Consider the following 14,717-nt stretch of genomic DNA (forward strand, 5'->3'; position numbering starts at 1 on the left):
TTCAATATTTATAAAACACATTTTATTTATTAAGATATTAACTACTAAGAATAGCTATTAATTTGTTTAGTTAAAAAGTTAGTGATTTATTTTTCTGAATGCAACAATTTTCTTTTTAATATCAACAAATAAAAATGACCATAAGAAGATGAACCATAATTTAAATTGTGAAAGGAGACCAAACCCACACAATGAGATAAGACCACACATCCATGCTTATCTGAGTGCAGGACAGTGATCTAGGCCTATAATGGGATTACAAATCCGTAATTCTAAACATGCATAAATATTAGTGGTTTAACTTTATTAGGAATGCTTTCTTGATCAGTTCTGGCTTCACAATGATTATTTTCAGAGTAAAGTCAGCAGATGAATATATTTAGCCATCTCATCAATTGTCTAGTGCTTCCAGCAAGAATTATTTGGTTCTTTCTTTAGCTAAATAAATATAAAACATAAACCTGTACTGCTATTGGTAGTCTGTATACCTTTTCAGAAGCTTCAGATTTTCCCCCAAGTAGGCTTACAGAGATTAATATTAAAGGCTGAATATTAAATATCGCAAGCCTATGACACTAATCTACTTGAACAATAAAACTGAGGCATAGTAAATGAGATCTCAGAAATACTGGATATGTTTCTTCATTAAAAAAAAACTTTTTAATTAAACCATCCAATTTAATGTTTTTATATGGCACTTTAGTTTTGAAGGTAAAGTGAGCTAGAGACAGCTGACAAAGAAATTATAACTGCAATTCCTTGGTGAAAATGTTAATGACAGCAAAATATTGTTTAATTAGATGATTGCAGCATCTGGATTAACACTCTTTAAGAGCGATGTTCCTGTGCTTGTCTGCTTCTTCACACTTTACAGACATTTTGTCATCTCTAGGTCATTAGGAAAGAATTTTTAATGATTTTTCTAGAAGCAAGTAGTTCGAGTTACATCTAATTAGATGACAATAATAAGCCCAACACATGCAGTAGCTAAATATATACATAATTAACCAGTGAGGGCTTGTACATCACAGAGTAAAAAAGTGGAAAATGCTAAATAGGCAAAAAAAAGAGGGAGGGGGAAGAAGTTCGTCTGAATTTATTACCTGACTGAAGATGTCATTTTTTTCCACAAACCTTTAAAAATAATCCCTTTCCACTACAAGAAATGATTTACAAAAATTATGGATATAATTATTCTCCACTTCTTTTAAAAGCTGTGGCAGGTAGGATTTAAAAGAATTAAAATTCCAATAAATACAGATGCAAACACACATTTAATATGCTGCAATTTGAAAAGAAAAAAAAACAGCAGAAATCAGTTAAATACTGAGAAATAGATTTGAAAACTAGACTTATAACTAAAATAATGGGCACTGCAACCATATTACAAAACGACTTCTTGTTCCCACTCCTCTTGATTTCTTTTGCTGTGGTGGCATTACTTTTTACTTTTTTCAATAGTCTTGTAACTGAGAACAGTAAAAATTACTTGTTCTCTATATCACCCAGAGGGTTCAGCTGACATACAGGCTGATCGCATGCAATATGGACTTTTCCTATGCACCTGAAGAAAGGACAATTAGTATAATCATAGCTGCTTCCAAGCCTTCAGAGCCAAAGGATCCCTGAGAAGGAAATAGGTAGGAGGAGGGGGAAGGTGGCCAGGAAGGCTTATGTCTACACAACCAGGACAAAAACCAGGGGCACAGAGAGTATAACACTGAGACCGATTGATAAGTAGCAGAGTGCAGTGTTTACCTTTGGGAGAAAAACCCAGAGCTGTAAACACGATGAAATATGCTCGAGTCAGAAAAGAGGGCAAGAAAGAGGTGAGGACCTTGGAAACAGAATAGGGAGGTGAGAAAATAGTTGGCTAGAGGGCCAGAGAAACAGGTTGAAACAAGACTTTAGAGAGTTTTGAAAATGGTGAGCGATTTTGAATTGAAATTGCAATGAGTCATCAGGCCAGTGCAAGTGATGGTAATCATATATCCTTGGATAGGAGATGATCTAGAAAGAGCGAATGATGATAGCTGAAGTAGATAGTTATTAAGTCCTGAGTACAGATCACAACAGAAACAAACTAAAAATGAAGCCAGGCAATGTTTCAGAGGTGGTAACAGGGTGATATAAAGATTTAAAAAAAAAGATTCATAGAAAGATGGATTTTTTCCAAGGGAACACTTCAGTATTTCAAACATTGATTAAGAACTTATAGAACAGCCAGGGGCCATGCCTGTCAGGACAGATATATTGGCAAACCAGGGAGAGATTTAAGGAGAGATTCGTATATTTATTTCAGTGGTTCTGTTCTACAGAGACCAACCAGTCTGTGTAATTAACAGTATTAACAAGCAGGCAAAGGACTTCTTGTGGGAAAGGACCCAGTTGCATGTCACAAATGGAAGAAATTAGTTGGTGTCAGAAGCCTGACTTCTGAACGTCTCTCTTCCAAGGCTGCTGTTTCTTGAATAATTTCGGAAAAGGATCACAAGAAAACATGTGTGATTTCTTACTGTTTTCTAAAGGGCTAGAAGCTAATTAAGCAGCATCGTAAGAAGAAAGGAAGCTACAAAGAATTGGCAAAAAGTGTAGTAAACCACTTTGTTAGTGGACCTCTATTTATTTGGAAGAGAAGAAAAAACAATGAAGGGACCTACGTATCACTTACCAGCAGATAATCCACATTTCTTAAGTGCCAAATCTCCACGTTTCTTAAGTGACTAAGCTACGGCTCAGATATGCTGAATATGCCAGTAGGAGCTAAATGGCAACACGAATAAAAAAATTTTGATGCACATATTTCTCGATGGCTAAAAACAATGATATTGTTAGAAAAGAAGATGCTGCTTAAACAAAGAGTTATACTCTAAAACTAGGCTATCGCTGCCTACACGAACCATTACTGGCAAAGAAGTTGTATCTTTTAAGGAAATATTTCCTATGGGATCTCATTACAAAAGAGTATAATTAAAAATGTATTTGGAAATTGGATTTCCAAAGAAGAAAGAAAAGAAAATACACGTCTTATCTTTACGTGGCCAAGGAGATCATGAATATATTTAATACTCTATCCTTGTGTACAAAATAGAAAATCCTGTATTTTCTTCTGACTGCCGAGGGTCCTGTCTACAGTACATATAAGAATTTGCTTCTGTTTAACACAGATGTATCTGGACAGTTATCAGTTCAGTGTTACCAAAACAAGGGCAACACGTAGGAGAGGTACTTTGCTTCCAGTACTGTATTACTGGTAGAGATATTATTTTTTTATTGCTTCATCAGAAAACGCCTATTTGTTGTAAAGGAAATATTTTGGAGAAATGCCTTTCAACAGAAGATTTACAGAAATATGGGCACAGCTGTACAAGCAGGGGTGTCATTCAGGCTGCCTCATAGTTCTTGACCCCGCAGTTTCCCAGTTTCAGGCCCTGGCAGTACAATGCCATGCAATGGTGAAGCCAGGAAACAGCTTGGGGATATGAGAACTTCTAGGCTTTCTAACATATATTTATGTTTTGAAGCTTTCTCCGCTGCCATTGGACTTGGAGCTCACATGCGCTCCACTGTGGGTGGGTTTCTGGCTTGCCAGGAACTTTTATGATGAGATTCTTTGCAATATCCCCAAGTTCTTCATGAGTTTTTAGAAATCAGCTTCCTAGCTGAAGTGCAGACTTTATTAGAACCACAAAACCAGGTTGATCTTCCAAAAAATAACTTTGGGGGATTTTGCTTCTGTCAAAAAGTTGGAAAACTTTAGGGTTTGTTCCAAACTGGAATAAAAAGTTCATTGTCATGTGTAGAGCTGCCTGTTGGGTTTCAGTCCATTTTAACTCTCTTACGTTGTTTTCAGAAAAGGTTTTTTGTGTGTGTGTCATTGGCAGGGAGTTCAGCTATTGAGGGTAAATTTTATTCTAATTTTCAAAAAACCATCACGAGTTTCTATGAGAGTGCATCAGTGAGTGCAGACATTATAAAGACATTAGCAACTAAAATCTTTATCTACGTTCATAGAGACTATGAATCTTAAAAATCTTCAAAAAAATGAAGAAGCAGAAATAGAAAGCACATAATACAGCAATGTAATCATGCTTTCTTACAAGCTCTTTGCGTTGAAGGCCATTCTAACATGCAATAGTCATAGCTGATGTCAGCAGGACCCTTTATTTTACTAATCCTGCTGGAACACCATCAGATGTGACAGCACTCTTGCTGATTGGGAAAGCACCCAAGAATCTCAGCTGCTTTTAGACATCCCTCCAAAATCTTTTATGAGATCATGCAGGGATACTTTCTTCCCAACCTAACGTGATGACTGTTACCCCTCTTGGAAAATGAAAACAGAACAGAAAATATATAGATTGGTAAGGACCCATTAGCAAAAGCCAAGCAATGCAGATGGGTTTGAAATAAATATCACAGTAAGGGATATTCTTTGTGACAAGGAAAAAGTCTTCAACTGTTACTCAACACCTTGCTCACATCTTAGCAGAAGAGTATGCATGGGTATTAATTTTTATTTAACCAATACTCGTGACTTGCAAAACTTATAAAAATCAGCATATTGGCTCTCCTTCAGAAAACATGTATTTGTTGGTCCATGTGACATCAAACCATCATTAAAAAGAAGGACTTTACAAAATAAGTCAGTCAATACAAGATGGAGACCAAGAGTTAGGCTGAATTTCTTCTAGAGACTCAAATTTACCTCCCTCTCTTTCAGGGAATATAGTCTTTACCTAAATTTGAATTTGAATTTGATCACATGCTGCTGAACGACTTCATAAGATGGTAGGTAATGCTGTGAAAATGAGCAAGTGAGCTTATACAATTAACAACAATGAGATTATATGAACAAATGAGATTTACCAGTAAGGGACTGATACCAAAAAATCTGCCAGAAATTAAGTGCTTTGAGTCAGAGAGAGACACTACTAAGGTACTGACCAAGCTGCTGTAAGCTTTTCCAAATACAATACAAGCTCATAGACACAAAAAAGGATAGAGTCAGTAATCCTGCAAACCTTGGACATAGCAGGTGGTACCTGGAATGCAAATGTCAGGCCACCCTGTTGTAAAGCAGGTGAATGACACTAAATGACATTAAGAGAAACTTGCCTCATGCAACCACCCAGGTGTTTGGCTATAAAGCCTGCCTAGCAATACTAGTATCAAACAACAGGTCAAACCCCATTTTTCTTGAGACTTCTGAGATACTCTGAAGGAATCTCTCCATGCTGAAGCTTGTTTACTGATGGATACTTTAGGGTAAGTGTCACTGCAATTCCTAATTGACTTCAGACATAATGATGTCTTCCAGGTTTGGATGCTTTGGTGATGCACCTAAAAATAAACGACCTTGGAGTTTTAAACTGATTAAAAATGAAAAGTAATTTATCAAAAATTGGCTCAGCTCTTGTCTACTCTCATTTAAAGAGTTTAGACACACTGCTTACAGAAGAAATTAATACATAAAAAGGAAATTACAAGTGAAGGACAGTTCTGTCGATAACGTATTGGACAAGGACTGAGGGGACATAGGCTAACTTCCCAGCTCTCCAGTAAACCCTCCAAGTTCAGGTGAGGTGGTCAGGGAGCCTGCGAGGCTCTGCCTGCATTTCCTCATCACCAGAAGGGCAGCGGATATGCGAGAGACGCGGAGCGGCTGGAGGCAGGCCAGTGTCCAGAAGCAGGATAGCGGCATTCTTGTGGCGCTGCGCCAGAGGTAATAAACACTCAGCAGGGCTTCTTCCTTCGGCAGAGATCTGTGGACTGTGGCTGTAGTGCTTGGGAACCAAGCTGGTGAGCCTGCATTGGACTGCACCATATGGACTTTCCAGCCCAGGTCTCCGGTAGCTTCAGGGACTCTGCTTTGTGCTCCACTGCACAAGGTAAACATGCCCTCAGATTTCCAACTGTTCAGTGGTAGCACTTCTGTATCACACTGGGATAATTTGATGACACATTTATTAATGTCCATAAGACTGGATGCACAGACGATGACTACCATATAAGCACAAAGGCAAAAGCCTAAAGGTTCAAAGCAAGTGAGTTTGACAGCTCCTGAATCCTGCCACTGCCCTACTGGGAAGAACGCAGTGACTGTCCTCAGACTGGTCAGCATAACAGGTGCTACCTTTGGGTTTCACACTTACATTTGTCTTATGTCTGGCCTGAGGATAACCTCAAGCATAAAAGTCAGGACCAAGTAAAGATGAGAGTTGTAACACTGGAGTATAAAGTGATGCCTGGTGGAATTTAATTTGGGTTTCAAATTAAAGCTCACTGGAGTGAAATGTCTGAGGAAGGCTCTCCGCAGGCAGGTTCATAAGCAGCATGTGTGCTACAGGCAGGAATCCTAATAGTAGACAGCCTCCTGGAAATCTTTGTATATGGTGTAGAACGCTGCTGCTTTTTACATTTAAAATTACCACAGGAGTTAACACATAGAAAAGGGAAAGGTGAAAGGAATAATGCCATCGTGAATGTTTAATTAATGACAATTGCCAGAAAAGCTCTTCTTTTGCCAATAACGAATGGATGTCTATGGCAGTTATTTCTCATTTTAAATACCTAATCTGATATTATATTTCAGCTCAAAGAACTAAACGAGAAAAGATGCTGTAATCTAATCATACCACAATCCAGGTGACATCTGTACTAGGCAGAATACTGTTGTTATTCTGCTGTCTAGTTGCTGTTGCTGAGAAAGATGAAGTAGCGAAATTACATTTTCCCATTATTATTTCCAGACACTCTCTGGCAATGGTTTGTTGACTCTAATAAAGCTTCAGACAAAGCTGTCAGCAGAGGAAATGGCAGAAGGGGAGCAAGAAACAGCCTCCACAACAATACATGAATCTAAAGTCTCAGTGATAGGTTGTGCATTTTCTGATAAAATTTAATGTGTGTGTTTCAGAATCTATCATAAAGCTGCAGCTGAATTCTAGAGGGATAAATGTATTCTATCAAGTCACGGTGCTTAAGACTTTGACAAACATAAACATATTATGAAGGATTAAAGAGTCAGAAACCTTACCTGCTATAGTGTTGAGGAACATCAGGTATTCAAAGTTAGATATCTCCCGTCTCTGCCAGCGCTGAGTCATGTTGGAGGATTTATAAAGCTGTCGGGGAGTGGCCAGAGAGATTCTCCTAGGAAATACATTTAAAGAATGATATTTTTTAAGACCCTCATTAAATGTTAAGATGTAGGGCAACGTTATTAGTGTGATTAATTTCAGATTCTCTCAGAGGCTTTTTTATTTAATGAAGTCAAGAAGACACTATTACGCTTATTTGAGAAATTACTAAAATTAAGATCTGTATTTTATTTTACCAGTACTACAGCACTGTAATAATTCAGAACAATATATTTTGTGTTTTATTTTATTCTGAATCTGGTTAAAAGATTGGAAGTAAAAGAAACTGCAGACCTCCTGGTGCCTGGCTTGTCCAGCAGGAATAAAAGAGGAATACCATTTCCCTGTTTCAAAAGGATACATTGAGATAAGTTCATTAAGGTGAGTGAGTGATAGATTAAAATGCCATATATTTCCAGCACACGGGTGGAAGATATTTATTCCACAATTTGTGCACCTCCTCCATGGTCAGCTACCCATGATCCCTTCCTATATCCCAGTAAGCTTTGAGATTTCTAGTTACAGCCTGGTTTCTGAAACAAGGTTTATTCAGTTACCTGCTCACAAGTCCATCTGCCTGTCTCTTCGTAATAACTTTTGAATTGCATTTCATTCAAATTTGGAAGAAGAGTAGAAGCTTCTAAGATACTCAGTTTCCACATATTTTCTAAAACTTACATGACTGGATAAGGGAGAAAGAACCAAACTACTGTGCCAAGGAATAGAAAAGCAGAAAACTTCAGCTCTTCTATATTCAATTTGACAATGTCACAATAACTAAATACCATGTACCAAGATCTAAATTGCCCATAGTATATACTAACCCTGGCTGGTAAAATATAGGGGACTAGGTTCAGTCTAGACTAGTGCATTAAAGGAAAAAATCCACAACAAGCAGAAATCGCCTCACTGCTCACAACTCATTTCTAGACAAAATAGTCCTTGCTGAAAAAAAGACAAGGAAAATCTTTGGAAGGAGAAAAACATCATCTCCTCAGATACAGAAACTTTTTTTACAGAAACTTAAATCTCATAAATGGATCAAAATAGAGAAAATGTTTATACCTGTTAAAAAAAAGAGGATCCCTAATGTGTAGCCTATTCATGAATTTAAATAATATATCTAGCATTTATATAGCTTGTCAAGAGTAAATAGGGACACCCAATGCTTCAGCTTTCAGTTGCACACTGAACACACTAAGTGTACTATTTCTAGACTCTGAATGCCGAGTATTTTCTTAAAAAAGTCATATACAAGGTGTCAAATTGGGCAGCGATTACAAAAATGTGGACCATCTACTTCTAAAGATATATATGCGTGTACTTCTACACACGCACTAAACCCTGTTTCCGGAGAAAGGATGAGTACTGGTATGTGATTGGAGTGTACAGTTATCACAATTATATGTCTAAATTGTCAATGTGTAGGTTGTCCACGTATGCCATACTTAGCCTTACAAATTGGGCATACAAAAATGACCTTGCAAGTATAGGAACACTTTCTTCTTTTTCTTTTTTTTTAAACTCTGTATGTATCCAAAATAGCAGTACATAAGGTCTTGCCAGCTTGGCTAGCCTTATTTTACAGTAAACTCTAGGATGCCAATGGTAGATACACTTTACTAGTACACAGGAGACACTACAAAAATTTTTAAAGTTGTTTCTATTACGCTTCTTCTGAACAATTTTTCTAAAGAATTATCTGAATGTAATTATAATTTATATTGCATTTTATAGAATAACAATTACTTTTACAGTGGAACTCTCAAAGACATATTTTTCCCAGTAAACTATGACTAATGCTACACACACATTAATAAATATAGAAAATAAAAATACTAAAGAGATTATTAAATTTACAAAGCATTTCTGTCACACACTTTCTGTTCCTCCCATGACAAAACAACATTTATACATCAGTACAGCTTAGTAGCTGTTTTTAGACTTTACCCGCAATCTCCCAGGGAGCCTCAAAAATCTATAAACTGTCAAGTGCTGGACTTCACATTTGAATGTCTGATTTGAGCGAACTCTACAGAAAATCAAAATATACTAAAAAAGCTCCTTATTTACTCTATATCTAAGGTGTTTGAAAGATTCACAGTTATTTCAGCAGAGACTGGAAAAAATTATGCACAATAAATTGCTTCCACACCTGCTTCTTTCAGTTAACACAGGAAGACCCACTGTTTTGTGTTTTGCTAAATCCACCCAACTTTGATCAAGCCATTTCTCTCCTTCGATATGCCATCACCAATATGAAGATGCACAAATGAATGTGCTTCCCTTGCTTCTAGAGAACCGTGAAATACCTACTCAAAATGGAAACTGCAGAAGACCCTCTGATGTACAGGGGGATGATCCAATTTTTCAAGTTGTATATGCTTTACATATGTTTAGAAAACACTTCATCACATTTTGTTGTGGGAAGGCATGTTATATATCCCTTACATGGAGCGTGACCCACCCCCTTTCACAGTCACTTTTAATTTAGTTAGCTACAATCCAATCTCATACAAAGAATCTTCAAGTATCTTGTCAAAAATGTAGCAGCTGTGTGATGTTTTGTGTGTGTTGCTCCTGTTCAGAAAAAAAAAAGGCTTGGGAAAGTCACTGGCTTCTGACAAGACTCTTCGGTATTCACTTTTAATCAAAGCTCTAAAAGGGGTTTTATGCTTTGATGACATCAACTCTTAGTTTTCCTATCCTTCTCCCTTCCCAAATCCAACCTCTGCAACCAGCTATACTGAGATCTGGAAATCCATCACCAAGCTACTGATGTGGAACAAGTGGCAGCACTGAGCTGACGTTGAATATAGTTACCATACCGGCCAAAATACATGTTTTCTTTCAGCAAAAACTTCATCATTTGTATTTCTTAGCTGTATTTCTCATCTTGTATTTCTATAACTGGAGCCATTGTTTTATCTAATGCATTAATAGCCCACAGAATTTCAGTGGAAGGTGCCAGCACATGTTTAGTGGTGAAGTATGATACTGTATCTTTTACCAATTCTTTGATCTCTGCACACTTACAAAACCGTCAGGCAGCTCACAGTTGGTTTCTAAACTGTGATGTTACCTTCAATAAAAATGCATCGGTAAATTACACCTGAGGTGTTAGAAGCCTAAAAAGTGGTCTGCTAGTAGTGTTGTAAAAATGCAGATAATACTCTACCTATGTAGAATCATATGGAGCTGTAGAAATAAGTTAAATAAAAGGCACAGTACTGTCTGCCCAGTTGTATCATATGGCAAGGTCATAAGGAAACTACAATCAATGCAACATGTTTCAGGAACAGTGAAAATGCATTTATCAAAGACAGATGAATTTGATTACCAAATCAGACTGAACTCCAACATGTGACTAATTTTAAGGACATAATTACTTCTTTGTAACATTAAGCACAGGCTTGAACACTTTGTTGAATCAAAGCATTAGACAGGCTGTTGGGAAAGGTAGCAAAGAGGCAAACTGGAGACTTGCTCAGAACAGCAGGTCTGTAACGGTCTTGGGAAGAGATACCAGTTCGCCTGCTTCTAATCCTTTGTGCCATTAGAATTTCATAAATATTGCTTTTTCCTTCTATTTCCTTCCATCTTTCTTAATTGCAGGATTTCTCCATGAAAACAGAAATGCACTTAAAGTCCATGTACTTCATTAAATGTTATTTACTCCTTCAGAATGTTTCTATCATGAATTGCAATTCTTTGCGGTAATGTAATTAACTTTAGATGAAATTTTTGTCAGAGTAGTAACAGAGAGAAAATATTACTTACAAAACTAAAAGTAAAGAACTTAAGCAAAACAACCAGAAAGATCTGCTTTTGTTAAAAAATGTTAAACTACAGCTTAATCTGGAAAATTGTTCATAAAAAAGCGTAACATTTTACTCAGCATAGCAGTTCCTTTTGGTGACTCAGCATAATTTCTCCTTATGTTAGTTATACAAATAAGCATAATTTTAAAAATTAGCATTCCAGAGCCAACATATTCATAGGAAGGGAAATTATATTTTAACATCCACAAAATATTAACTACAGAGTAGTTATAGAGCCAGATTTTTCCCTCAGTTACTCCACTGCAATGCTACTGAAGACAATAAGGGTAGGTAGACAGAAAAAAAGGAAAAATCATGATTACAGGGTCTTTATTGTGCATAAATCATACCATGATTACGCAAAAACAAGAAAGAAAAACAACTTCACTACCATATGCCAGATTTATTCTGAAGGCTAACAAGCCCATTTTCGATTCAAATTGAACTTTAATCAAAAAGGTATGGAAATAACTGCATATAATATTGAAGCTGAAACTTTTCTAAATAATTATATATCAACAAACTTTTTCAGACAATTATTCACTGAATAATGCACAAAGGATATGAATTTCAAAAGTAAAAAATGTCACTGTAGATATGAAATTCTGATTGAGAAATTTGCATTTTGTTTGTTCTAGAACATGTGGCCATTTTTATTTGAGAAAAGAATACTATTACTTTCCATTTAGAGACAGCAATTCCTTTAATTTGAGTATTTGGAAGAGCAATGCAAATATTAACAAGATGCACCTTCCAAAGAAATGCCCCAACTTCCCCTTGATCTCAGTGAAAACTTGAGAAATTTGGCAGTTTGCCTAAGAACTTCAGCACATTCAGGAGATCAAGCCTTAGGCATCATGAGACTCTTGAGCTCATGACAGGGAATGATGTTCAGCTGGGAACAAAATAGTTCTCCAATCCTACAAATACTTTGACACTTCAGAGTATTTCCACATTCTGCACTGGGATAAAATAAGGACAATAGGAAGTTTTAGTTTGTAGGAAATGACTTAAAGAAAGAGAAAGACACGTCCTAGACATTACACTGATGATTAAGCCATTGGCTTTTGGCCAAGTCAAGCCAAATGGAGATCTGAACTCAAAGCACCGTATTTTGTGAATTTCCTGCTGTTTCCACACTCCCTTGTATTTATTTATTCTTCTTTCATTTTGACCAAAAATTAATCCCAAACCAAAACATTTTTCACCAAACTTCTGCTGATACACTCTCAAAAACAATTTTAGGTCTGAACAGACATTTCTAAACAAGAAAAAAAAAAATTGGAGGCAGGAAATTCCCCCCCCCAACTCAGTGAAGTACACATGAAGATCATCTTACTCATCAGTGAAATATGAATGCTTTTATAGTATAGGATCTGACAATTCCCAGCCTTATTTCTGACCATAGGCTGATTTGATATTGATGTTGATGAGATAATAAAAACTGTACTTGTCCGTAGTATGTGAAAATCTCTAAAACTGAGCCTTAGTTGGTCTTTTCCAAAATATATATCCTCCTTAACTTTGGAAACAGAAGAAGAATAATGCATTACACTAATGAATGGAATAAATTTGGAAATTGCAAAATAGCCACTATACTGATGAGCCATGAAGTAAAACCCACACACATTCATATAAAAGGCAACTGAGAAAATATATGTAAAAAAATAATTTTTATTCAGCAAACGCAAAACCTAGTCAAGTTTAGCTCCACGTCCTGCATAACAATACCAGCAAGAGTGAACATTTGTCTATAAATTTATAAAATCTGACTGAAAACCAGACTTTGAAGAGATAAGGTATAAGTTTTTTTCTGGTCCTTCACTGGAAGGTACTTATTTCCTGTAATGATTTTTAAAAAATCTAATTTACAATACTTTTACTTCTATTCCATAATAACAGGACATATAGTAAGTAAAGGGTATTGTTTCTCAAACTAACCTTAAGAAAGAGAAAATCTAGAGTTTCATGACAGGAATAATGTTTTAGTATTGACATGATTAAAAATATCATTTGTATAATATAATAAACACAAAATACACAAACTATTTTAATTAAATTACCTGGCTTGTGGCAAACCATAGCTGGTTCCTACTCCAACACGTGGCAAGCTGTACACAACTTTTTTCACTGTTGCTTGGTCAGGAAAATTAAACATAACAGAAGCTAAATGAAGAAGAGAAAATATGGACCGGTAAACCACTTGCAGAAGTCCGTTTCTCCATCCACATATATTTTTTAAATGCCTCTTGTTTTTTATTTGGGAAGAGAAGTCAGTTCCACTTTTACCCTCCTCCAGCTCCAAGTCAGAACAGAAACTCCTGGCATACTTCATACCTATGTAGCATTAGCTGGTTAACATTTTGGCACTAACTCTCCCATTTTGCAAAGACCTGTGTGAGATATACTTCAGAGGAACCACAGCTTACCATTAACCCATATAACCCATATATCAGGCTGGGAAGCTGTTCAGTAGTTGGCATGGCATTAGGTCTTCTAACTGGTGCATTAGAACACACAGGACCACAAATTGTTTAATTGCCTCTCCAGTTGAAATCAAACTTACATCAGGGCTCCTCAGGGCAAAAGACTACCGATACACGTCACCAACCACTCAACTCTGATTCAGAGTAGCGCATACAGAAAACTGAGTGGATCCATTTATTGATCTGGTCCTTTTTACTTTAACTCAGTTTATAATTAGAAAAGGAAATATCCTTTTAGATATTTCACTACAATATTTACAGAAAATGGAGGAAAGGGGTGAGATCATAGAAAAAGCATATTTCCTATCAAACATTTGAAGAATTTACCAATTGCAATGATCTGTTTTTATAAATAAATCTCACTGCTGCACAGAAGGCACTGAGATTGATTTATGTGATTGATTTTAATATGCAATGCAATGAATACGTGCAAGAGTAAGCATTATTGAACACAGACATAAGCACTTAATCAAAAAAAGCACAAAGTTTAAATTCTAAGATTAATAAATAACACACAAAATAACTACTGGCACATTTTTATGCAACAAACTAAACAAAGACATACTTCTGTTTGCCATAAACACTTCCAAAGCTGTGTTCTGGAGAAGATAACGTCTTGAAAAAACAGCCCGAATCTCACTGAACATCCATTTTCCATGAAGGCCTTCTGTATAGGCGAGGACCTTTAAAGAAAGTCAAGGTGACAGTTATTAGCAGGAGTTTTTCATTAAAATATTGCATAAGAACATAGTAAATTTTAACCATCAATGAAGTACATTTAAGTTAATCGTATCTCTTTAACACTTAAAAACCGTGAGGTAAAATATGAACTTAAATGTTTTTAAAAAAAGCAATGAAGTATAGCTGTTAGAAGAATATCAGTAAGTACCGTAACCTGATGTTCCTAAGATCTATTTCTCATGAGTCACATCAACTTATGTTCCTCAAAAAACCCCAAACTCTGTAAGCAAGTTGCAATTATGCTTAGCTCTATTTTCTTCCAACAGTGTGCATGACACAGTTGTCAGTTATGTATCGGATAACAGACTTACTTCTGAGGTTATCTTGTGCAAAGAACAACCAAAATAATATAACTTGCTATTCACATCCACTTCAGGGTCATAAATTAGAACTTCCTCTATTCCATTAATAAATACAGAAATTAGCTAGAACAGTATGTCGACACAATAATTTTTCTAAAGGTAACTACATTTAATATTCCAAGCCATGAAAAGAATTTAACAATTTGTATTTTTGCATTTTAAAAT

The 14,717-nt window shown here is 36.1% G+C and overlaps 1 protein-coding gene across 2 annotated transcripts in view; it reads right to left on the reverse strand.

Moving 5' to 3' along the window:
• The window catches only part of LOC142404246 (neurobeachin-like), a 109,776-nt gene extending 95,650 nt beyond the window's left edge, over window positions 1–14,126 (reverse strand). Inside the window, exons 1-3 of one of the 2 annotated variants that reach the window (XM_075490771.1) lie at window positions 14,015–14,126; window positions 13,027–13,129; window positions 7,040–7,155 (exon numbers count right to left, since the gene is read on the reverse strand). In XM_075490771.1, the coding sequence (XP_075346886.1) occupies window positions 7,040–7,155; window positions 13,027–13,129; window positions 14,015–14,096 (301 nt within the window). In that variant the 5' untranslated portion in view covers window positions 14,097–14,126. The remainder of the gene's footprint in view (window positions 1–7,039; window positions 7,156–13,026; window positions 13,130–14,014) is intronic. The other variant, XM_075490770.1, reaches the window with a different exon arrangement.
• Window positions 14,127–14,717: the final 591 nt, after the last annotated feature.

Source organism: Mycteria americana, chromosome 1 (genome assembly GCF_035582795.1).
Source record: "Mycteria americana isolate JAX WOST 10 ecotype Jacksonville Zoo and Gardens chromosome 1, USCA_MyAme_1.0, whole genome shotgun sequence".
Lineage (NCBI taxonomy): Eukaryota > Metazoa > Chordata > Aves > Ciconiiformes > Ciconiidae > Mycteria > Mycteria americana.